At 53.1% G+C, this 16860-nt stretch overlaps 5 protein-coding genes across 5 annotated transcripts; 4 read left to right on the plus strand and 1 right to left on the minus strand.

Annotated features, from left to right (window-relative positions):
* Nucleotides 1-2411: 2411 nt before the first annotated feature.
* METBIDRAFT_163552 (uncharacterized protein) lies at nucleotides 2412-3308 on the plus strand. The gene is made up of 2 exons (XM_018854637.1): nucleotides 2412-2987; nucleotides 3033-3308. The coding sequence occupies exons 1-2, from the start codon at nucleotides 2724-2726 to the stop codon at nucleotides 3207-3209; spliced, it is 441 nt and encodes a 146-aa protein (XP_018713111.1). The 5' UTR covers nucleotides 2412-2723; the 3' UTR covers nucleotides 3210-3308.
* A 4756-nt stretch (nucleotides 3309-8064) lies between these two features.
* Nucleotides 8065-8799, plus strand: METBIDRAFT_38726 (uncharacterized protein; the record flags this gene model as incomplete). The annotated part of the gene is made up of 1 exon (XM_018857039.1): nucleotides 8065-8799. A coding segment is annotated over one exon (735 nt), but the record flags the coding sequence as incomplete, so codon positions are not given.
* Nucleotides 8800-9455: 656 nt separating this feature from the next.
* On the minus strand, nucleotides 9456-11165 carry METBIDRAFT_39457 (mRNA splicing protein; the record flags this gene model as incomplete). Its single annotated transcript, XM_018857145.1, has 1 exon — nucleotides 9456-11165. The coding sequence occupies one exon, from the start codon at nucleotides 11163-11165 to the stop codon at nucleotides 9456-9458; it is 1710 nt and encodes a 569-aa protein (XP_018713113.1).
* A 633-nt stretch (nucleotides 11166-11798) lies between these two features.
* Nucleotides 11799-12254, plus strand: EGD1 (Egd1p; the record flags this gene model as incomplete). Its single annotated transcript, XM_018857163.1, has 1 exon — nucleotides 11799-12254. One exon carries the CDS (start codon nucleotides 11799-11801, stop codon nucleotides 12252-12254), a length of 456 nt encoding a protein of 151 aa, XP_018713114.1.
* A 1170-nt stretch (nucleotides 12255-13424) lies between these two features.
* On the plus strand, nucleotides 13425-15530 carry METBIDRAFT_11432 (uncharacterized protein; the record flags this gene model as incomplete). The annotated part of the gene is made up of 1 exon (XM_018853982.1): nucleotides 13425-15530. The coding sequence occupies one exon, from the start codon at nucleotides 13425-13427 to the stop codon at nucleotides 15528-15530; it is 2106 nt and encodes a 701-aa protein (XP_018713115.1).
* Nucleotides 15531-16860: the final 1330 nt, after the last annotated feature.

The following is a 16860-nucleotide window of genomic DNA, read 5'->3' on the forward strand; positions in this document are numbered from 1 at the left end:
AAAAGTCTAAAAGATGATACGAAACAATCCAGTTAAATCACTCTAGACTGAGATGAAGTCTTTAATGATTTAGTGAGATTGGCTGAAATGTGAACTCTGAGGGAAGAATTCCGAGAAAAGTTGACAAGACATGTATGATGCATTGCAACTGAGTTGCTTCATCTCTCAACACATCATGAAGGGCCCCCCAGGAATAAGCCTCAAATCGCTGGAGAATAGAAACGATGTTTCAATCATCAGAAGGACGACCCATCTTTGGATCTTATACACAACCTCATGCAATTGAGAACTGTCTAGATGTTTCATGTGGTCCCCAAGGTTATTTTGCTTACGGGGTGTCACCTTTTAGTCATTTTACTGTGAAATTCCACGTCATACCCCGGCCCTTTTATGCAATGTATTGAGCAGCTAGGATCAAGTATATTCGAGGCGACTGTTTAATATCATTTTCGGATCTGTGTTTCAAAAGACAGGTTTGAGCAGGAACTGTATGCGTTTATGTCGCTGCCATGCATAGCGTACGATGGAATTATGAAAGAGGGGACCATTCTGAAAGGTCCCATCCATCGTGCCATGAGTGTTTTCGTCACATGATGAGACATGCCTCCGAGGGTCTATGCTTTGACTGATAATTACACAGCGTCACTACACACCTTTCAAGCACTGGGCCTGGAGTATCTACCACTCATGCACCACTCTTGCCATAGCTTAAATTACCTCAGCCACTGGTGTGACTTGTCTTGTTTGCACATTGACTTCACCTTTTAAGGCGTTTCTAGAGCGCCAAGCCCAATGATACTTATTGGACCCCATGCATGTATAGCCCATCGTCTCTCATCAGTTGTCCCCATCCACTAACGTTGTGTTAGTGATCTATACCAGAATATGAAACCAGTTTTTAGTTCAAGGGAGTAGACTTGGCCATGGAAAAGAATTGCAATCTTTGCTTTGGCCAAACATCAACATGTGCCCTGGAGCCACCTCAAAAGCTGGACCTAATAAGGTTCCTTGGCCTCCAATTCAAGCCATTCATGCGTAGAGGTGCCTGTGTAGCGGACCGTATATTGGCCTAGAACCCGCAGTTGTGCTGCTTGACTTCTGATCAGCCGATGAACCCGAAACTGCCGTGGTCCCGAATTCGGCAATGGTTATGAGGAGATCCCATTTCGCAGCTGGACTCAGGCCAGCCAGCGAGGCTATGTGGCGCAAGAACGAACTTACTGGCATACCACCACTTCACTTGCCTGGAGGCATTGTGTTAGGGCATTTCCAAAATTAGCCTGGGATTTCCACAGTGCTATTTCAACTCAATGTCGAGAAATTCGGGCTGGTGTCCGAAACCTCGGTAGCGTCCGAATTAGGAAGTCCGTGAGCAATTAAGTATCTAATAGGCTTGCCACGCGGGCCCGGACCTGCTTCTACCGGGCCATCACCATGGAATTATGAGTCTTTAATTCTATACTGAAAAGACAAGGGCAAAGCAGCGTCGGTGCTACGATTACATTGGTCTGGCCAGAATAGCATGATTCTGCCGGAAAAGCATTTAACTGGCCATGAAGCATAATGCAGTCACAAGGGCACACCCCACATCGGGCATGCCTTGATAAGGACCAGGCTAAATGAACAAAAAAATAAAAATACATGTCGGGCTCTTTCCGAAAGTCTTCCCACTAATTGCCTGCGCACTGCCAGGAATTCCAAAGAGCCATGCCCAGGATACGCGGGCAAAAAACCCCTAAAATTATTGCAAACCACACAGGCCCGCGGGCCTCGAGATCTGGTTCCATCACCACGCGAGCCTCACCGCTGTGTAGATCTGGCCAAAAGAAAAGGGCCAAATTCTCCCGATTGGCTGAGCAATTATCGCAGACATCGCAAGCGTCGCATTTGTCGCAATGCCTGTCTGAGGTACATAGGGGCAGGAGGATTTTCCGGGGGCGCATTTCCGGCGAGCAAGCTTGGCCGCATTCGGCAACAAAATTGCCATGTTGCAATTGCCCACATGGAAAGCTTATGTCGTGGGCAGGCGTTCCCCAATCGCGGCGGCGAGAGGCGAAAGAAGCAAGGGGAAAAACCCACTCAGCAAGCAAGACGCGCATTTAGAGATGAAGCAGAAGCGCAGCGCACTATCGTGCCTGCACGAGACCCGGACCACGTCTAAAGCCGTAGTCCAACTGCTGCGCCCGCAAGAGTTTCTCCGCTCCTTCATACACCTGTTTCCGCCCCAAAAAAAAAGGCAGAGTGTCCCCGGAGCTTTTGTTGGCATTTCGGCCTTTCTGTCACGTGCAACGGGCAGGCACGGTTTGCGGCAGCCCTGGCGGCCTTGCTATTTTGCGGCCGGTCCGCCGGCCCAATAGGATTTCCCCACACTTGGCGTGTGGAGAGAAGGCGCCCATAGTTTACGAATGTTGAAAACGGCACGAGGCGTAGATCTCTAGCGGCGGGGCATGCAGGCGGCAGGCCTCTTGCACATTCTCGCACGAGGTGCTAGAAGTTGCTGGGTGCGGATTTTTGCACATAGTGGGGCGGCCATGACATAATGGGGCGGCCCTATGGAAACAGCAACGCAGGGCCCCGGGCTGGGTTGCTGCTGCCGGCTGCGGCCCCAGATATAAAATGCTTGACGTGGTCGCCCCACCTCGGACTGGGAATTTATTCTGTAAATTGAACTTTTCCTTCGTTCACTTCAGCCTCCAGTCACTTCACACACTAAGCCTAATAAAATGTCCGATATTATGTCCATGGTTTCCTCGATGACCGAGTTGACTGACATGTCCACGATGACCGACATGATGTCTTCCATGACCGACATGTCTTTCATGACCGACATGTCTTCTATGACCGACATGATGGACTCTTCCATGACAGACATGATGGACTCTTCCATGATGATGGACTCTTCCATGATGATGGACTCTTCCATGATGATGGACTCTTCCATGATGATGGACTCTTCCATGATGATGGACTCTTCCATGATGACCTCCATGTCCGACATGTCCGACATGTCCATGATGACGTCCATGTCTGACATGTCGGACATGATGTCGTCCACGATGTCTAGCATGATGTCTGACTCGTCTGCCTCTGGCAACTCGAGCTCGTCAAGCACGGCCTCGTCGGGCGCCGAGGCTGTTGCCGCCAGCTGGAAGAAGGGTGCTGCCATTGCCGCTTTGGTCGGTTTCTCTTTTGCCGTCAACGTCTTGTAGGAAGGCTCTGGGAGCCATGCTTGCTACGTTCTAAGTACGAAATAATATAACTTCTAAGTACGAAATAATATAACTATCTCCTTACAATTACCGTCACACTGTGATGCACTGCCACTACTATGAAACATGGTCACTGTAAAATATCGCCACTGTGAAATATTCGGAATCTAGGATATGCTCGGGGACCCGTGGCCTCAGTCAACTCCACGGCCTTCCCCATTCACTTATTGCCGCATTGGGGAAATTGCGATGGGAAAAGTCTAATTGAATGCCGCGCATTACTGCTATGCACAGTCTGCCAACAATAGACCACGTCTTGTCCTTGTAGTGATGATGGTTTGGAGACCACATTCTATAAACTCCCACCCCCGAACAATGCCGCGTGTTTTCTTGGCTTGTTCTCTGGGGACCCAGCGCGTTGTGCGAGCAGCCGGCTTGTTGACGACGCTTGTTCCTAGCGAGCATATGGGTATTGGTCCTGGGCTTTGAAATAAACTGCCCCGACAAACGTAGCAAAGTGCGGCCGCCTGCAGCGCTAGTGGGCCCAAACTCAGACGTTGCTCTTTCCTAGGCCCGCCTGGAATTAGAGTTTGTTGTTCTGGGCATCCTGTCGCTCGAAATCGTATGTTTTCTTCTATCTTCTTGAATGTCAATTAGCTGCAGACCCTCGCCCATCAACAGCTTTTGGCCACCAAGAGCCCGGTATGACCCGTGTAATCATTTGGCTCGTAACATCTACGAAATCATGTTTCACGGCATCCTCATTCTTCCTCAGCAAGCTGGTACCGCAGGTGGCATGAAATAGCCCGTTCATCTACCCTAGGCGGGCCAATAAATTCAGCCCATGGTGAACATGTGATGGACTCTTCATGGAGTGAAAGACGCTGCAGCGAAAATTGTAGGGGCAAAAAACTAGCCATGTCTCATCAAAGAATACCAATTCTTCACTGAACTGATGAGGCTAGATCAGAGCTCTGGTGCAAACAGGTAAACTGAGCAGTTTGATGAATTGGCGGTCTCTGGACTATCGGAAAGCCCGGGCCATATATTGTTCCGCAGTCCGTAGTAACCCTCGCCGTTCTACGTGTCCACCCTCGCTAAATTTGACTCTGAGTAGAGGCGTGCCAAATTAAGATGCCCTCACATTTGTTGTTGTCAGGGCCCAGTAATACAGCGAGTCAATGAGTTCGATGATGTCATTCACCCAGTGGGGTCATTTCCAGAAGCTTCCCGGTCGAAATTATGCTTGGATTGTACGATTGATTGGCTCTATGCGAATCAAAGAGATTGGCCGGATATATCCGTTGTTGTAGCTGTGTTTTCGTATCTTTACGTAGAACCACCGGCTGTTCCATCGACTGGAGTTGGTATAGAGGTTGGCAGGGCGAAGAACATTTGATTCGACAAGGAAGTTTAGCTCAGTCTCAGCGGGAGACCTGCAAAGACAGCCACACGCATCAAAAATGTTTATTATTTAGAACATTGGATGAGCGGCTTATGAGCTGTGGGAACATCTCCGAAGTGGCTCTTCTGAAGCCAAAAGAGTCGTTCGGGAACTGATCAAAGGCAGCTTACTGAAGCACACCCAAATACCATCTTCAAGCAGAGAACGCAATACGGATTGTGAAGACGGCAGTTTTGGAAATTTTACTTCGAACTCTCTTCGACGTGGACATTATATTGCTTGCACAGGCTAAATATATCGGTGCAAGTTAGGGTCAGCACCCGAAAGAGTCCATGAATATCAAATCAAATTTGCATCAAGTTCACAGACTCTTTTTTACTGGATATGCTTGGGACACGCAGAATACATGGGCGTGGGACATTTGAATCAACGCAACACTAGATACAATCAGTTTCGTATCGGATTATCTGCATCCTCAAAAAAATGCATGACCAAATGAACATTAGACTCAGAAAGCATCTCGAATGCCCACATTGGACCACACAATGGTTTACCTTAACCGGGCAGACGCATCTGGTGGTCATCAAGCAGAATTTTGTGTTGTGGTCTTCGTGAAGTTGGAGAGCGGTGAAATGCTCCAAAGGCACTTCACTGGATGCGGAATAAATCGAAGTTTTGCATCAAAACCATTCACACCAGTGTCTTCACGTGGCCTTTCAAAATATATCCACAAAAATGGCCCAAACTGAAATAATCACGGGAAGTTTTGAGGGAATTGTCGAGTTTGACATTTCTTTGATTTGATCTTCAATCGCTGCGAGGTTTGCAGAGGCAATGCTTCTAAGCAAAACAAGGTCCCTCGTTTTCGAAGGTCTGCATCACAGAGAAGTCCTCCTGGATTTGCTGCACGGAAATACAGCAGAAGACCTATCTGTTTGGTATTCAGAACAGCCTTTTTATTGCTAACAAGATAATTAAGATCCTCTAAAAGACTTATAGTTGAGCAAGGTCGTTTCGAATTTCCTTCTGGAATTGAGTACTTGGGTGTCGTGGAGCGATTAGCACCACGCCCCTTGTCAGCGAGTTTGAGGTGTCCTCACACAAGGTGAGCCTCAAGGTATTTTGCTAAAGCATATAGCTTTAAGGTGGTGGAGATTTCCGATGGTGAGATTTACGTGGGTCTCCCCAATGATGCTTGGGGTGCAGGGCTCTGGACGGGTGATTTCAGGAGCATTCTGACGCAAGAACAACCTGTGCTTCGAATCGAAGAGCGAGAATAGCCGACGTTTGTGGCTGTGACAGTTGAGAAGAAACGTGTCCTAGAATGGGCCGGAATTTTGCACCCAAAGGCCTTTTTCAAGAAAGCCCGAAATCTTAGAAAGAGGCGTGGCCAAGCAGCCCCTGACAACCGAGGAGCAAGACGGGCTTTCCCGGAGGCGTTGCATCAAGCCAGCAGCTAGAGATTTGGACTCGGGCTCTATTTTTGGGAGCGAACAGCGGCACGCCTGACGAAATGAGCTGTCATTGCATTCCGGATCGGAGGGGTTTACTTTGGAGTTTCTTGCTGAGTGAACCAGGACCTATTGTGTTGGGAGTATGAATAGAGAACATACCCTCATCCCCCAAGCTTGCGGTCAGCGGCCAAACGTCTTTGGTGTGATCAGAAAAAGGAAGTTCTGGTTGTTTGATCTGACCAGCCAGTTGAAGGGTGTTTTCTGTCTGCCTGTGTTCTGACAAAAAAGGAACATAAGCCAGGCCCTCTGGCCCATGCCCGGGCCAGCATGGATTTTGGGGCTCTGGCGGGATTTAGGGTGCCAGGTGCATGCCGGGAAGACCAGAGGGAAGACCAGAGGGAAACCAGAGGGAAACCAGAGGAAAGACCAGAGAAAGGGAAGTCAATACAAGAGGAGTGGCCAGGCGTCAAGCCATCGAGAATTATTAGATGATGGTAATTATAGGAATATCACACTCTTAAATACATGTAGTTATTATAATTCCAATTCTGATTGTCTTTCACTTCTACTTCCACTTCTACTTCTACTTCCACTTCTACTTCCACTTCTACTTCCACTTCTACTTCTACTTCCACTTCCACTTCCACTTCTACTTCCACTTCTACTTCCACTTCCACTTCCACTTCTACTTCCACTTCTACTTCCACTTCCACTTCCACTTCCACTTCTACTTCCACTTCTACTTCCACTTCCACTTCCACTTCTACTTCCACTTCTACTTCTACTTCTACTTCCACTTCTACTTCTACTTCCACTTCTATTATTATATCTTTATGTAGTACCCTGGGAGCGGAGTATATTATAGTTATATCACTAGAATTTATACGTCAGATGTTAATATATATTGAAATAATATGAAATATATTTGTTATTTAATTGAATGTACTCATCAATTTAGTTTTCTGTGGACATACTTTATATTAATTAGGTAAAGTATCCCGCACCAATTCAAAAATTCAGTTCAAGTATATGCATACTCTGGTGTCAAAATGTAACAATTGACTCTTCAGTTCATTTACTGGCAATCTAAAGTCAAGGAAATGGAAACAAGTTGAAATACGTTCGAAGATATACACAAGTCCTCCCCCGTCCGGGCCTACTGAACAAACATAGACATCACCACAACTAAGTGAAATCAGTACTAAACATAGCAGTGGTTGTCAAAGCCATGGCGATCCTTACATACCGACCCAGCAAAAACTCGAGCAGAGGCGAAGGAACAGTGACCATCGGCGGGGTGTCTTTTGTATTATTTTCTGGGCCTGCTGCGTGTCTTTTGTATTATTTTCTGGGCCGCAGCAGGCACCCATTCTGATTCTTCCCCGGCGCCGTCATCGAGCACCAGGCCGCTTCCATCTCGTAGGCCGCAGCCAAAGAAAAAAAAAAAAATGGAGCCGCCCCGCCAGGGCCAGGACGCCCGCGCGCTGGGACTCGGCGCTGGCCCTGGAGAAAAACCCAGCGGGCCCGCGGCCGATGGTGCCCAGGCCAGCGGCATAACCACCGCCCGCGCCATATTTCCGCCCGCGCCATATTTCTGCCCAGCCAATACTTCTGCCCAGCCCAAATTACCGCCCGCCCAAATTATCGCCCGCCCAAATTATCGCCCGCCCAAATTATCGCCCGGCAAATATTTCCGCCCGCCCAATATCCACAGGGCATGACCCGGCCGCAACACAACTGCCCTCTGTTTTTCTCCCGTAGTCCCCTGAAATGCCCGTGGCTGGATGGGGCGAGCCGGCCGCGCGGGCTCTCTGCAGAACGCTGGCGATGCGCCCCAGGCCCCAGGCCCCAGGCCCCAGGCCCCAGGCCCCAGGCCCCAGGCTTCGCACTGACCTCACCACGCGGTTCCTCCCCCTCCCCCAAAGCCCTCTAGAACCCACGCCAACGGCCCGTTCGTCCCGCAAAACACCGCCCTTCCAGCTCCCACGACAACACCATGAACCCGCGCAAGTACGCCCGGCTCCAGGTCGACGCGGACGCCATCCCCGACGACGACAAGCCGCCCCAGAGCGGCCACACGTTCAACCTCTGGTACTTGAAATGGGCCGGCGGCGACAGCACCGCCCGCGGCACCGCCCGGCGGGCGTTCCGCGTGGACGTCCCGCGCGACGCCGGCGCCACGCGCGGCGCCGACGGCTCGAGCCCGATCTGCCTCTTCTTCGCCCGCGGCTGCTGCTACCGCGGGCGCAAGTGCCCGTATCTCCACCGGCTCCCGCAGGCCGGCGACCGGCGCGTGCCGACGCAGGACTGCTTCGGGCGGGACAAGGCCGCGGCGGACCGCGACGACACGCGCGGCGCCGGGCTGTTGCGGCGCCACAACCGCACGTTGTACGTGGCCGGGGCCCACGTGGACGACCGCGTGCAGGCGCGGCTCCACCGCCAGTTCCTGGAGTTTGGCGCCGTGGACCAGATCCGCGTGCTCGCCGCCCGGCAGTGCGCGTTCGTCAGCTTCCGGCTGGAGGCCGAGGCGGAGTTTGCGCGCGAGGCCATGGACGGGCAGACGCTCGACGGCACCGACGTGCTCACGCTCCGGTGGGCCAACGAGGACCCGGACCCGCGCGCGCAGCAGCAGGCGCAGCGCGCGGTGGAGGCCGAGGCCGTGGCCACGGTCAAGCGGCTCTTGGCGGGCGTGGCGGAGCCGCCGCAGAGCAAGCGGCGCCAGGCGCCGGAGAGGGCCTGCGAGGGGGAGCAGGCCGCGGCCGCTGGGGGCCGCTCGGGGCTCTTGGGAGCGTCCCGCGTGGCTGCCATGCAGGGGTTGAGGCGGGTGGGCCCGGCCCTGGCCAAGACGGCCCGGGGAAAGGCTCCTTTGGATGGGCCACTTCTGGGAAAGACTGTTTTGGGTGAGACACTTCTGAGAAAGACTCCTTTGGATGGGTCACTTCTGAGAAAGACTCCTTTGGATGAGACACCTCTGGCAAAGACTGTTTTGGATGGGTCACATCTGAGAAAGACTCCTTTGGATGAGACACCTCTGGCAAAGACTGTTTTGGATGGGTCACATCTGAGAAAGACTCCTTTGGATGAGACACCTCTGGCAAAGACTCCTTTGAATGAGACACATCTGAGAAAGGCTCCTTTGGATGAGACACCTCTGGCAAAGACTGTTTTGGATGGGTCACATCTGAGAAAGACTCCTTTGGATGAGACACATCTGGGAAAGACTCCTTTGGATGAGACACATCTGGGAAAGACCCCTCTGAATGAGACACCTCTGGCAAAGACCCCTCTGAACAGGACACCCCTCCAGACCCCTCTGAACGGGACAGCACCCTCCGCCACGGCCCCGCCGCCGCCGTTCCTCGCCGGCTACGCCAGCGACGACGAGGCCTAGCCGCCGCCGTCCCTGCGCAGAAGCCACTCCGGCACGCGGCCGCCGCCCTTCTGGAGAAACCGCCGCAAGGGGGCGAACGTGGCGCCGTCGCCGTCGTCCACAAACGTGTGGCTGAGGCCCTCGCGCCCGGCGCGCCCCGTGCGCCCGATCCGGTGCACGTAGTCCTCGAAGCGGCCGCTCATCTGGTAGTTGACCACCATCGACACGTGCGGCACGTCGATGCCCCGTGCGGCCACGTCCGTGGCGACCAACACCAGCACGGCGCGCGCCCGGAACGCGTCGATGGCCCGCTCGCGGGCCTCCTGGCTCTTGGACCCGTGGAGCACGGCCACGGGGCCCACCGCCGCGGCCGCAAGCGCGTCCGCCACGTGCTCCACCACGGTCTTGTAGTTGGCGAAGACGACCACGGAGAACGCGCCGCGCTGGCGGTGTGCCTGGAGGAGCCTGACGAGCCGCGCCACGCGCCCGCTGTCCTCGGCCTGCCTGTCGGCGGGCGCCTTGCCGAGGTAGTCGAAGGTCTGGCGGATGCTGGCCACCAGCTCGCCCGCGCCGCCCACGAAGAGGTACGCGGGCAGGCTCAAGTACTGCTGGGTGATCTTCTCGATGGCCGGCGAGAGCGTGGCCGTGAACATGAGGCTCAGCCGCTTGGCCACGCGGAAAATGCGCCCGTCGAGCAGGCCCGCGAGCTGCTCGCGCCCGGGCAAGTACAGGAGGATCTGCCGGAGCGGCTTCTCGAAGCCCATGTCGATCATCTTGTCCGCCTCGTCCATCGTGAGGTGGTAGCACCGCGAGAGGCTGACGATGCCCCGCTCCAAGGAGTCCACCAAGCGGCCGGGCGTGGCCACCACAATGTGCACGCCGCGGCGGAGCGAGTGCACCGTCTCCTCGTACTGGTGGCCGCCGATGACGGCGACCACGCTCAAGCCCAAGACGCGCGCCATCTTCTCCGCCTCCGCCGCGATCTGGAGCGCCAACTCGCGCGTGGGCGCGAGCACCAACGCTAGCGCCCTGTTGTGGTTGCTCTCCTGCGCGTGCTCGTGCTGCATGTACGCGTCCTCGATGTTCAAGAGGTACGCCAACATGGGGACGAGGAACGCGAGTGTCTTGCCGGACCCGGTCTCGGCGACGCCCACCACGTCGCGGCTCCGCAACGCCACGGGCACCGCTGCCCGCTGGATGGGCGTCGGCTCCGTGTACCGGAGCTCGTGCTCCACGACGTCCCGCAACCGCGCCGGGAGAAGCGGCTCCTCGGCCCACCGCCGGAGCGGGGGCGCAATGTCCTTGCCCTTGGACGTGATGTTGAACTCGCCCTTGAAGATGCGCCAGTCGCGCGCCGTCATGGCCAGAAGCGGTTTCTGCGACCAGTGGGCCCCGGGCACCGCCGCGCTGTCGGCCTCCGGGTGTGCCGCGTCGACCTCTACCAACGGCTGGAACGCGCCTGCCGTGTCGTCGTCGGAGTCCCACGACAACGCGTACGTGCCGGTCGGCGTCTTCCGCCGCTTGTGCGCCGGCTCCGGGGCGGCCTCCGCGGCGTCGTCCGGGGCGGCCTGCTGCCGCCCGGCGGGTGCCGGGGACCCCTCTTTGGACGGGTCCTCCCGGCTGGCTTCCTGCCTGAGCTTGGTGCGCTTTTTGCGCGAGAGAAAGCGCGGCTTGGCGGCCTCGAGCTCGCGCAGAAGGAGCTCCTCGGCGGAAAGGGGGCGGGACATGTCGTGGGGTCGCTTGGAATGGATGGTTGCTGGCGAAAAAAGTGGGAAAGTCCGCCGTGTGGTGTTTCGCTGATGGGCCTCAGGTGCCGCAGCGATGCGGAAAGTATGGGGAAGCGAGATTCGCGCGCGCACTATGGAGCTCCGCGAAATTACGCCGGGACCGGTGCCGCCATCCAACGGCTCGTTTATGGCACCCAACGGCTCGTTCATATCCAGCGGCTCGCTCACGGTTCCTTGTATTTGGGGCCCTTTTGCGCAGCGTGACTTCCGGCCAATGGCGTGTTTTGCTCGACGGGCCGCGGACCTCGCTTGCCCAGCTCATTGTATTTCTCTTGCAGAGCCACCAAGAAAGCGCTTCCGAGACTCGGGGCGGGGAATGGCCAGACTTTCGGCGCCAAGCGCTGAATTCAGAAAAAGAACCGGACGTCGTGGCCACCCACTGGGGCCGTGCCGCCGCTGGGTGAAGCATGGGAGAGCCGGGGGACCAGCGGTCACGTGACCGGGCGAGCGCCCCGGCCGCCTGGCGAGGGTCGTGCCGGCGCCCAAAGCGTCGAGAAATTTTCCAGGCAAGCACCCGCACCCCAATCCGGCCCTGCCTTCTATCAGATCTGACAAATCACACGAAAACAAAAAATGCCCATTGACCAAGAGAAATTAGCCAAGTTGCAGAAGGCAGGCCCAAGAAAGGTCGGCGGTGCCAGAGTCAAGGCCAAGAAGGTCAAGTCCGAGAGCGACGACGTCAAGTTGATGGAGACCTTGGGCAAGTTCAAGGCCATCAAGGTGGAGAATGTCGAGGAGGCCAACTTCTTCAAGGACGACGGCAAGGTCTTGCACTTCCCCAGAGTCGGGGTGCAGGCTGCGTCTGCCTCCAACACCTTCGCTTTCTCCGGCTACCCACAAGAGAAGGACATCACGCAGTTGATCCCAAACATCTTGCCTCACTTGGGTGCCGAGAACTTGGACGTCTTGAGAAACTTGGCCGAGCAGATCCAGGCCGGCAAGGCGCCCACTGAGTTGAACGCGGGCGGTGCTGGCGAGGACGACATCCCCGACTTGGTTGCTGGTGAGAAGTTCGACGATGTCGAGTAGATCCCCAAGTCGGGCTTGCAGGTGAATGTATGTGGATATGCCTGACGAATGCATCTTACAGAAACCTCCCGCCTCAGGCGCGACGCTGTGGCTTTTGGCCGATACAGGCCGGGTTTGCAAGCGTGCTCTCACGTGCTGAGGCGCTGTAGAGGAACCAGACTCCCCGCCGCTAGTCGAGTGTCAGTGTAGTTGTATTTTGTATATTTTGAGCAGCTACGTGCCGTGATCAACTTTTGTAGACTGCCTGGTCTGGGGATATGGGGAACCACGCCCGGCAGGCTGCATGCACTCCGCCTAGGCACCAAGTACAACGAAGAGTCTTCCCGAGACCACACGACGGATATCCTCTCATCCAGATTCGTATATCGGCTACAAATCAGCGTTGTTTGTTGTATGCTCATTTTCGGTAATATGAGCAACGGCTGTCCACCAATTGACTTGCACATATCCCTTACCTGAAAAACCGGGAGGCAGACCAGCCAAATAAACAATATTCTTTCAGGCGGTAATAAAACACACAAGTAATTCTGGTTCTCGGCTGTGTATTACCGCCTTTGTCGCCAGTATGGTTCTAGCATAGAGGCGCACTTTCTCAGACAGCGAATTTTGCACCCGCAACGAAAATCCCGGCTTCATCAAATGAGCCGCAACAGTCTCAGAGCAGGGTCGGCTCAGTGACGGAGTCCAGCCCTGGCAAGATCCACTTGAAAGCATCCCCCGGACACGGTCACGGCGTGGTCACGTGACCGGGCTTATCGCCCGCCCTGCCACGCGTGGTTTCTTTGTATTGCTGCAAATTTTGAGTCTCGAGTTCTGACGCGATGTGTACACAGCTCTAACGCGATGCGTACACTTTGCAGGCTTTGCCCATTTCTCTCGTCCACGTCTCTCTCTATTGTTCCCATACCGCCGTTGGTCTGTGTGCAGGACGCCGTTGGCCAGGTACGTTTATTAGCACCAACGCGTCTAGCCACGTTTCAAATCATAAAATCTCGCCCGGCCCCGGATTCATTCTTCCCGGACCCCGGCCGCTGTAACATTCTCGAAATACCAACGTATCTGTACCCAGGCGTTGTCGTGCGCGGTCACCAAACAGATTCAACCATCGTCAGACTTAGAAAGTAGATCTCCAGCTACAAAAAAGAAAACCGATAAGGCCAAATCAGCAGCATGTCTCAGGATTCGGTTCTGACGGAAAGTGCTGCGCCCACCACTCTCTTTGTGGCTGATCCAGACCTCATCTCAGGCGAATTGGCCGGGCAGTCGGAGCATGCCACTTTCTACTTTGACCAGACGTCCCAGTTCTACTCACTGCCTAGGGTCCCTGTGGCGACCGGTGGCACGTCGGAAGCAGAAGACGAATTCATGTCTGATTCGAGTTTTGAAGCAAGCACAAGACACTACACAAGACCAAAGATCGAGCTGGACCTCCAATCGGACCTTGAATCGGGCCATGGGCCGAATCCAGAATCGGGCCTCGAATCGGGCCTGAAATCAGAACATGAACAGAACCTGAAACCGGACTATGAACCGAACCATATACCGGACCATGAACCGAACCTAGAACCGGAGCATGGACTGGACCATGAATCGGGCCTCGAGTCCGAAACCGGAGGAAAAATGCAGACTCCAAAAACAAAAAGAAGAAGAGTTTGGCACAACCAAAGCCCGCTTCTGAAACCAGGAGGTGCCTCCGCAAAGAAAGAGGCCATTTCTCGCCGCACCAGGTCACGAGAAGAAAGGCGTTTTCGCGAGGTGGGGAACGTGACCATCATAATCGACAGTCTGGAGATCGAGTCTTCAGATGAGGAACCCACCAACTTCCGGCGCGAGTCGCCGGCGGTGAAGAGCGAAATCAAGCTGGAACCCGGCGTTGAGAATGGCATCAAAATGGAGCCTGGGAGCACTGTAAACGTTCTGTACGACCATGGCTCCGCTGGCCCCAATATGACCAAACTGGAGCCGCAAAGTAGCGTGGCATCACCCTCGTCTCTGGAGAATGGTAGCAACACGGGCAAGCAGATCGCCAGGCCAGTAGTCAGTGACTCTGATGGCGAAGACAGCGACGACATACATGACAATTCTGGCCCCATGCCCATGGCCAGCTGCACACAAGACATGGCTACCCAGCGAAACAACGGAGAGGGCAATAGCTACGATATCGCGCCAAACACAGAGTGCATTTACACTCGGCCCATGATTCTAGTAGGTGAAGAATCCAGCGAAGACGACGTTTTCTTATCTTTGGAAAGTGAAGAAGAAGACGCAGGAGGACCTCCGTCGGACGCCATAAACCAAAAGAAGCAAAATTCCAAGCATGCAAATGATATTGCCAGGCCAGCACGGGGAAACGAAGGACAAAAAAATGACCAATTGCAGCTGAAAGAAAAATCAATGGCCTCAGGCGATCTTGGACATAAGGACTCTCTGTCTGCTGTGTCTATTGAAGCCACAAAAAGAGGCACCAAAAAGCCTAGGGCCTCAGTTGACACCCTCAGCTTTGAATGCAGTAAGTGTCCTCATCGTGTGAAAAATAAAAGTCAGCTAATGAAGCACCTTGAGGGACATGGGGGAACCCGTAAACTAAAGTGCCGTTTTTGTGATTGGACTGCAAACCGGCTTGATTATTTGGACAGTCACATGTGCTTCCATAAAGAATATGACGAGGTCAAAGACCAGCTTCGCAAAGACTTCTTGCTTCTCGGAAAGCCTCTGGGAAAGGCCGAGTCCAGCGATGATTTCAAGTATCGCTGTGACCAGTGCCAAATGGCGTTCAAGCGCAAAGATCATCTCACATCCCACATAATCGTGCATTCGAAGGAACGACTCTTTAAATGTGAGCTCTGTACACAGTCGTTCAAAAGAAAACTGGACTACAAGAGCCATAAAAGTATTTGTCCCAACAACATGAAACAGTGCCCGGACTGCCAGAAGACTTTTAAAAACATGGCTCTGCTTGAGCGGCACAGGGAAGAACATATGGTCTTGAAATGCACGCTATGTATGCGGGCTTTCAAGAACAAGCGGGCTCTCGCACTACATCAAAGATTGAAGCACTCATCTGAAGAAGACCGCTTGCAAATCGAAGAGCTCGAACATGAAGGGCAGAGAAATATCAGAAGTAAAGGACCGCAAAGTGGGAGTGAAGAGGAACTGGGGGACGAGGTGAAGCAAGAACAGCAAAGTGAGGACCTGGTGCAAACAAAAGAGGACCCAGGTGACGGCCCAAGGTCTTCACACACGCTTTTAGATAGGGCCCGAGATTGGTTTCATTGAGGAACTTGGTGATTTGAGTAATAGCGCAAGCTTCAGCCAATTTATGCCGCAATAACGGGAAGTTTCCTGGTTTGTGGATTTAACCTTACACAGTAGATTTTCTGTTGCGGTTTTTCACACATCAACGACGCGTGAAATGTGCTCTCGGGTGATCTGTGCCGATGAACACATCAAGCTGAGACGTTCGGCTTATTTGGGTCTCGAGCCGCTTATACCTTTTAGCGGCTCTTAAATGCCAAATTCCCTTGGGTCGAACGAGTTGCTGCTCCTGATGTAAAATTGACTTTCGTCACACTTTACATAATTGCCTTGGTGGCTACCCTGCTTTCGGGTTGATCTATTAAAACTACGGCACCCCCAAACAAAGGAGGATTTATTAACTTTAAAACAAGTGCTTCAGTGAGAAATGAGATGGTATACATAAGCGCTTTTTCAGAAAATCACATGTTGAACAACTAAGGTCGAGGTGCAAAGCGATGAGCCAGAAAAGGCCAACAAATATCATACTATAGACTGGTGGTCCCTGCATTAAATCAAGGAATTGTTCAAACCCATGGCGTGGTTCATATTCTCGTAGCAGTCTGTCTGAAGTTTTTAGCGAGCTTTGCTTGAAGCGAAGTTCTCTGAGAGCACCTAGAAATAAGAACTTTTCTCAGACATTTCATTAGGCAGTTGTGGGGTAAGTTCAACTTCTTCAAAACAGATATGTGTGAACACATGATTTCCAAGCATATATAGCGGGTATAAGGTATCCTACTGCTCAGAATCATTTTTTGCAAGAATTCACATACTGCTGGCTTCAAAAATTGTGACGTGAAGAGCTAAATAAGCCCTGTCATAACTTGAGTCTCTGGAATCCAATGTGTCTCAAAAATCACGACATTTTGCTCCAGGAGCTTCAAGCCAGGTCACACTTCCTATTGCATCGTATTTGAGGTTTCTTCTCCAAAGACTTTAGTGGCGATGAGTTAAAACCAAAGGCACAATATCAAAAAATCTTCTACACGATTCGCTGCATACAATGAATGAAAAGCCCGCAAATTATTTCTTTTCTTAATGACACATTCGTAATTTGTAACGTTGCTCCTGAAAATTTCACCCCATTCTGACTGAATTAGGCGGTTCCTGCGTCGTTTAGCCTTGCATAAATAGAACAGACTGCAACCACTCAAAATTTTTCTATTTTCCAAAATATTTGGACGGCGTATAGTAAAGGCAGAACGGCATGTGTTCCACACAACCCGATGACTACATTTCAAAACAATAGACTCTATAGTGAAGCCGATAATTGACCCTACTATTATATCCCGCATTGAAAAGTTTCTTTTCA

The sequence above is a fragment of the Metschnikowia bicuspidata genome (assembly GCF_001664035.1).
Source record: "Metschnikowia bicuspidata var. bicuspidata NRRL YB-4993 chromosome Unknown METBIscaffold_2, whole genome shotgun sequence".
NCBI classification, from domain to species: Eukaryota; Fungi; Ascomycota; class Pichiomycetes; order Serinales; family Metschnikowiaceae; genus Metschnikowia; species Metschnikowia bicuspidata.

What these genes read in the sequence shown, in the direction of transcription:
- METBIDRAFT_163552 (XM_018854637.1), top strand. Translation starts at nt 2,724, where the DNA reads ATGTCCGATATTATGTCCATGGTTTCCTCGATGACCGAGTTGACTGAC. An exon ending in ACTCTTCCATGATGACCTCC is followed by an intron (nt 2,988 to 3,032) that starts ATGTCCGACATG and finishes TCCATGTCTGAC; the next exon opens with ATGTCGGACATGATGTCGTC.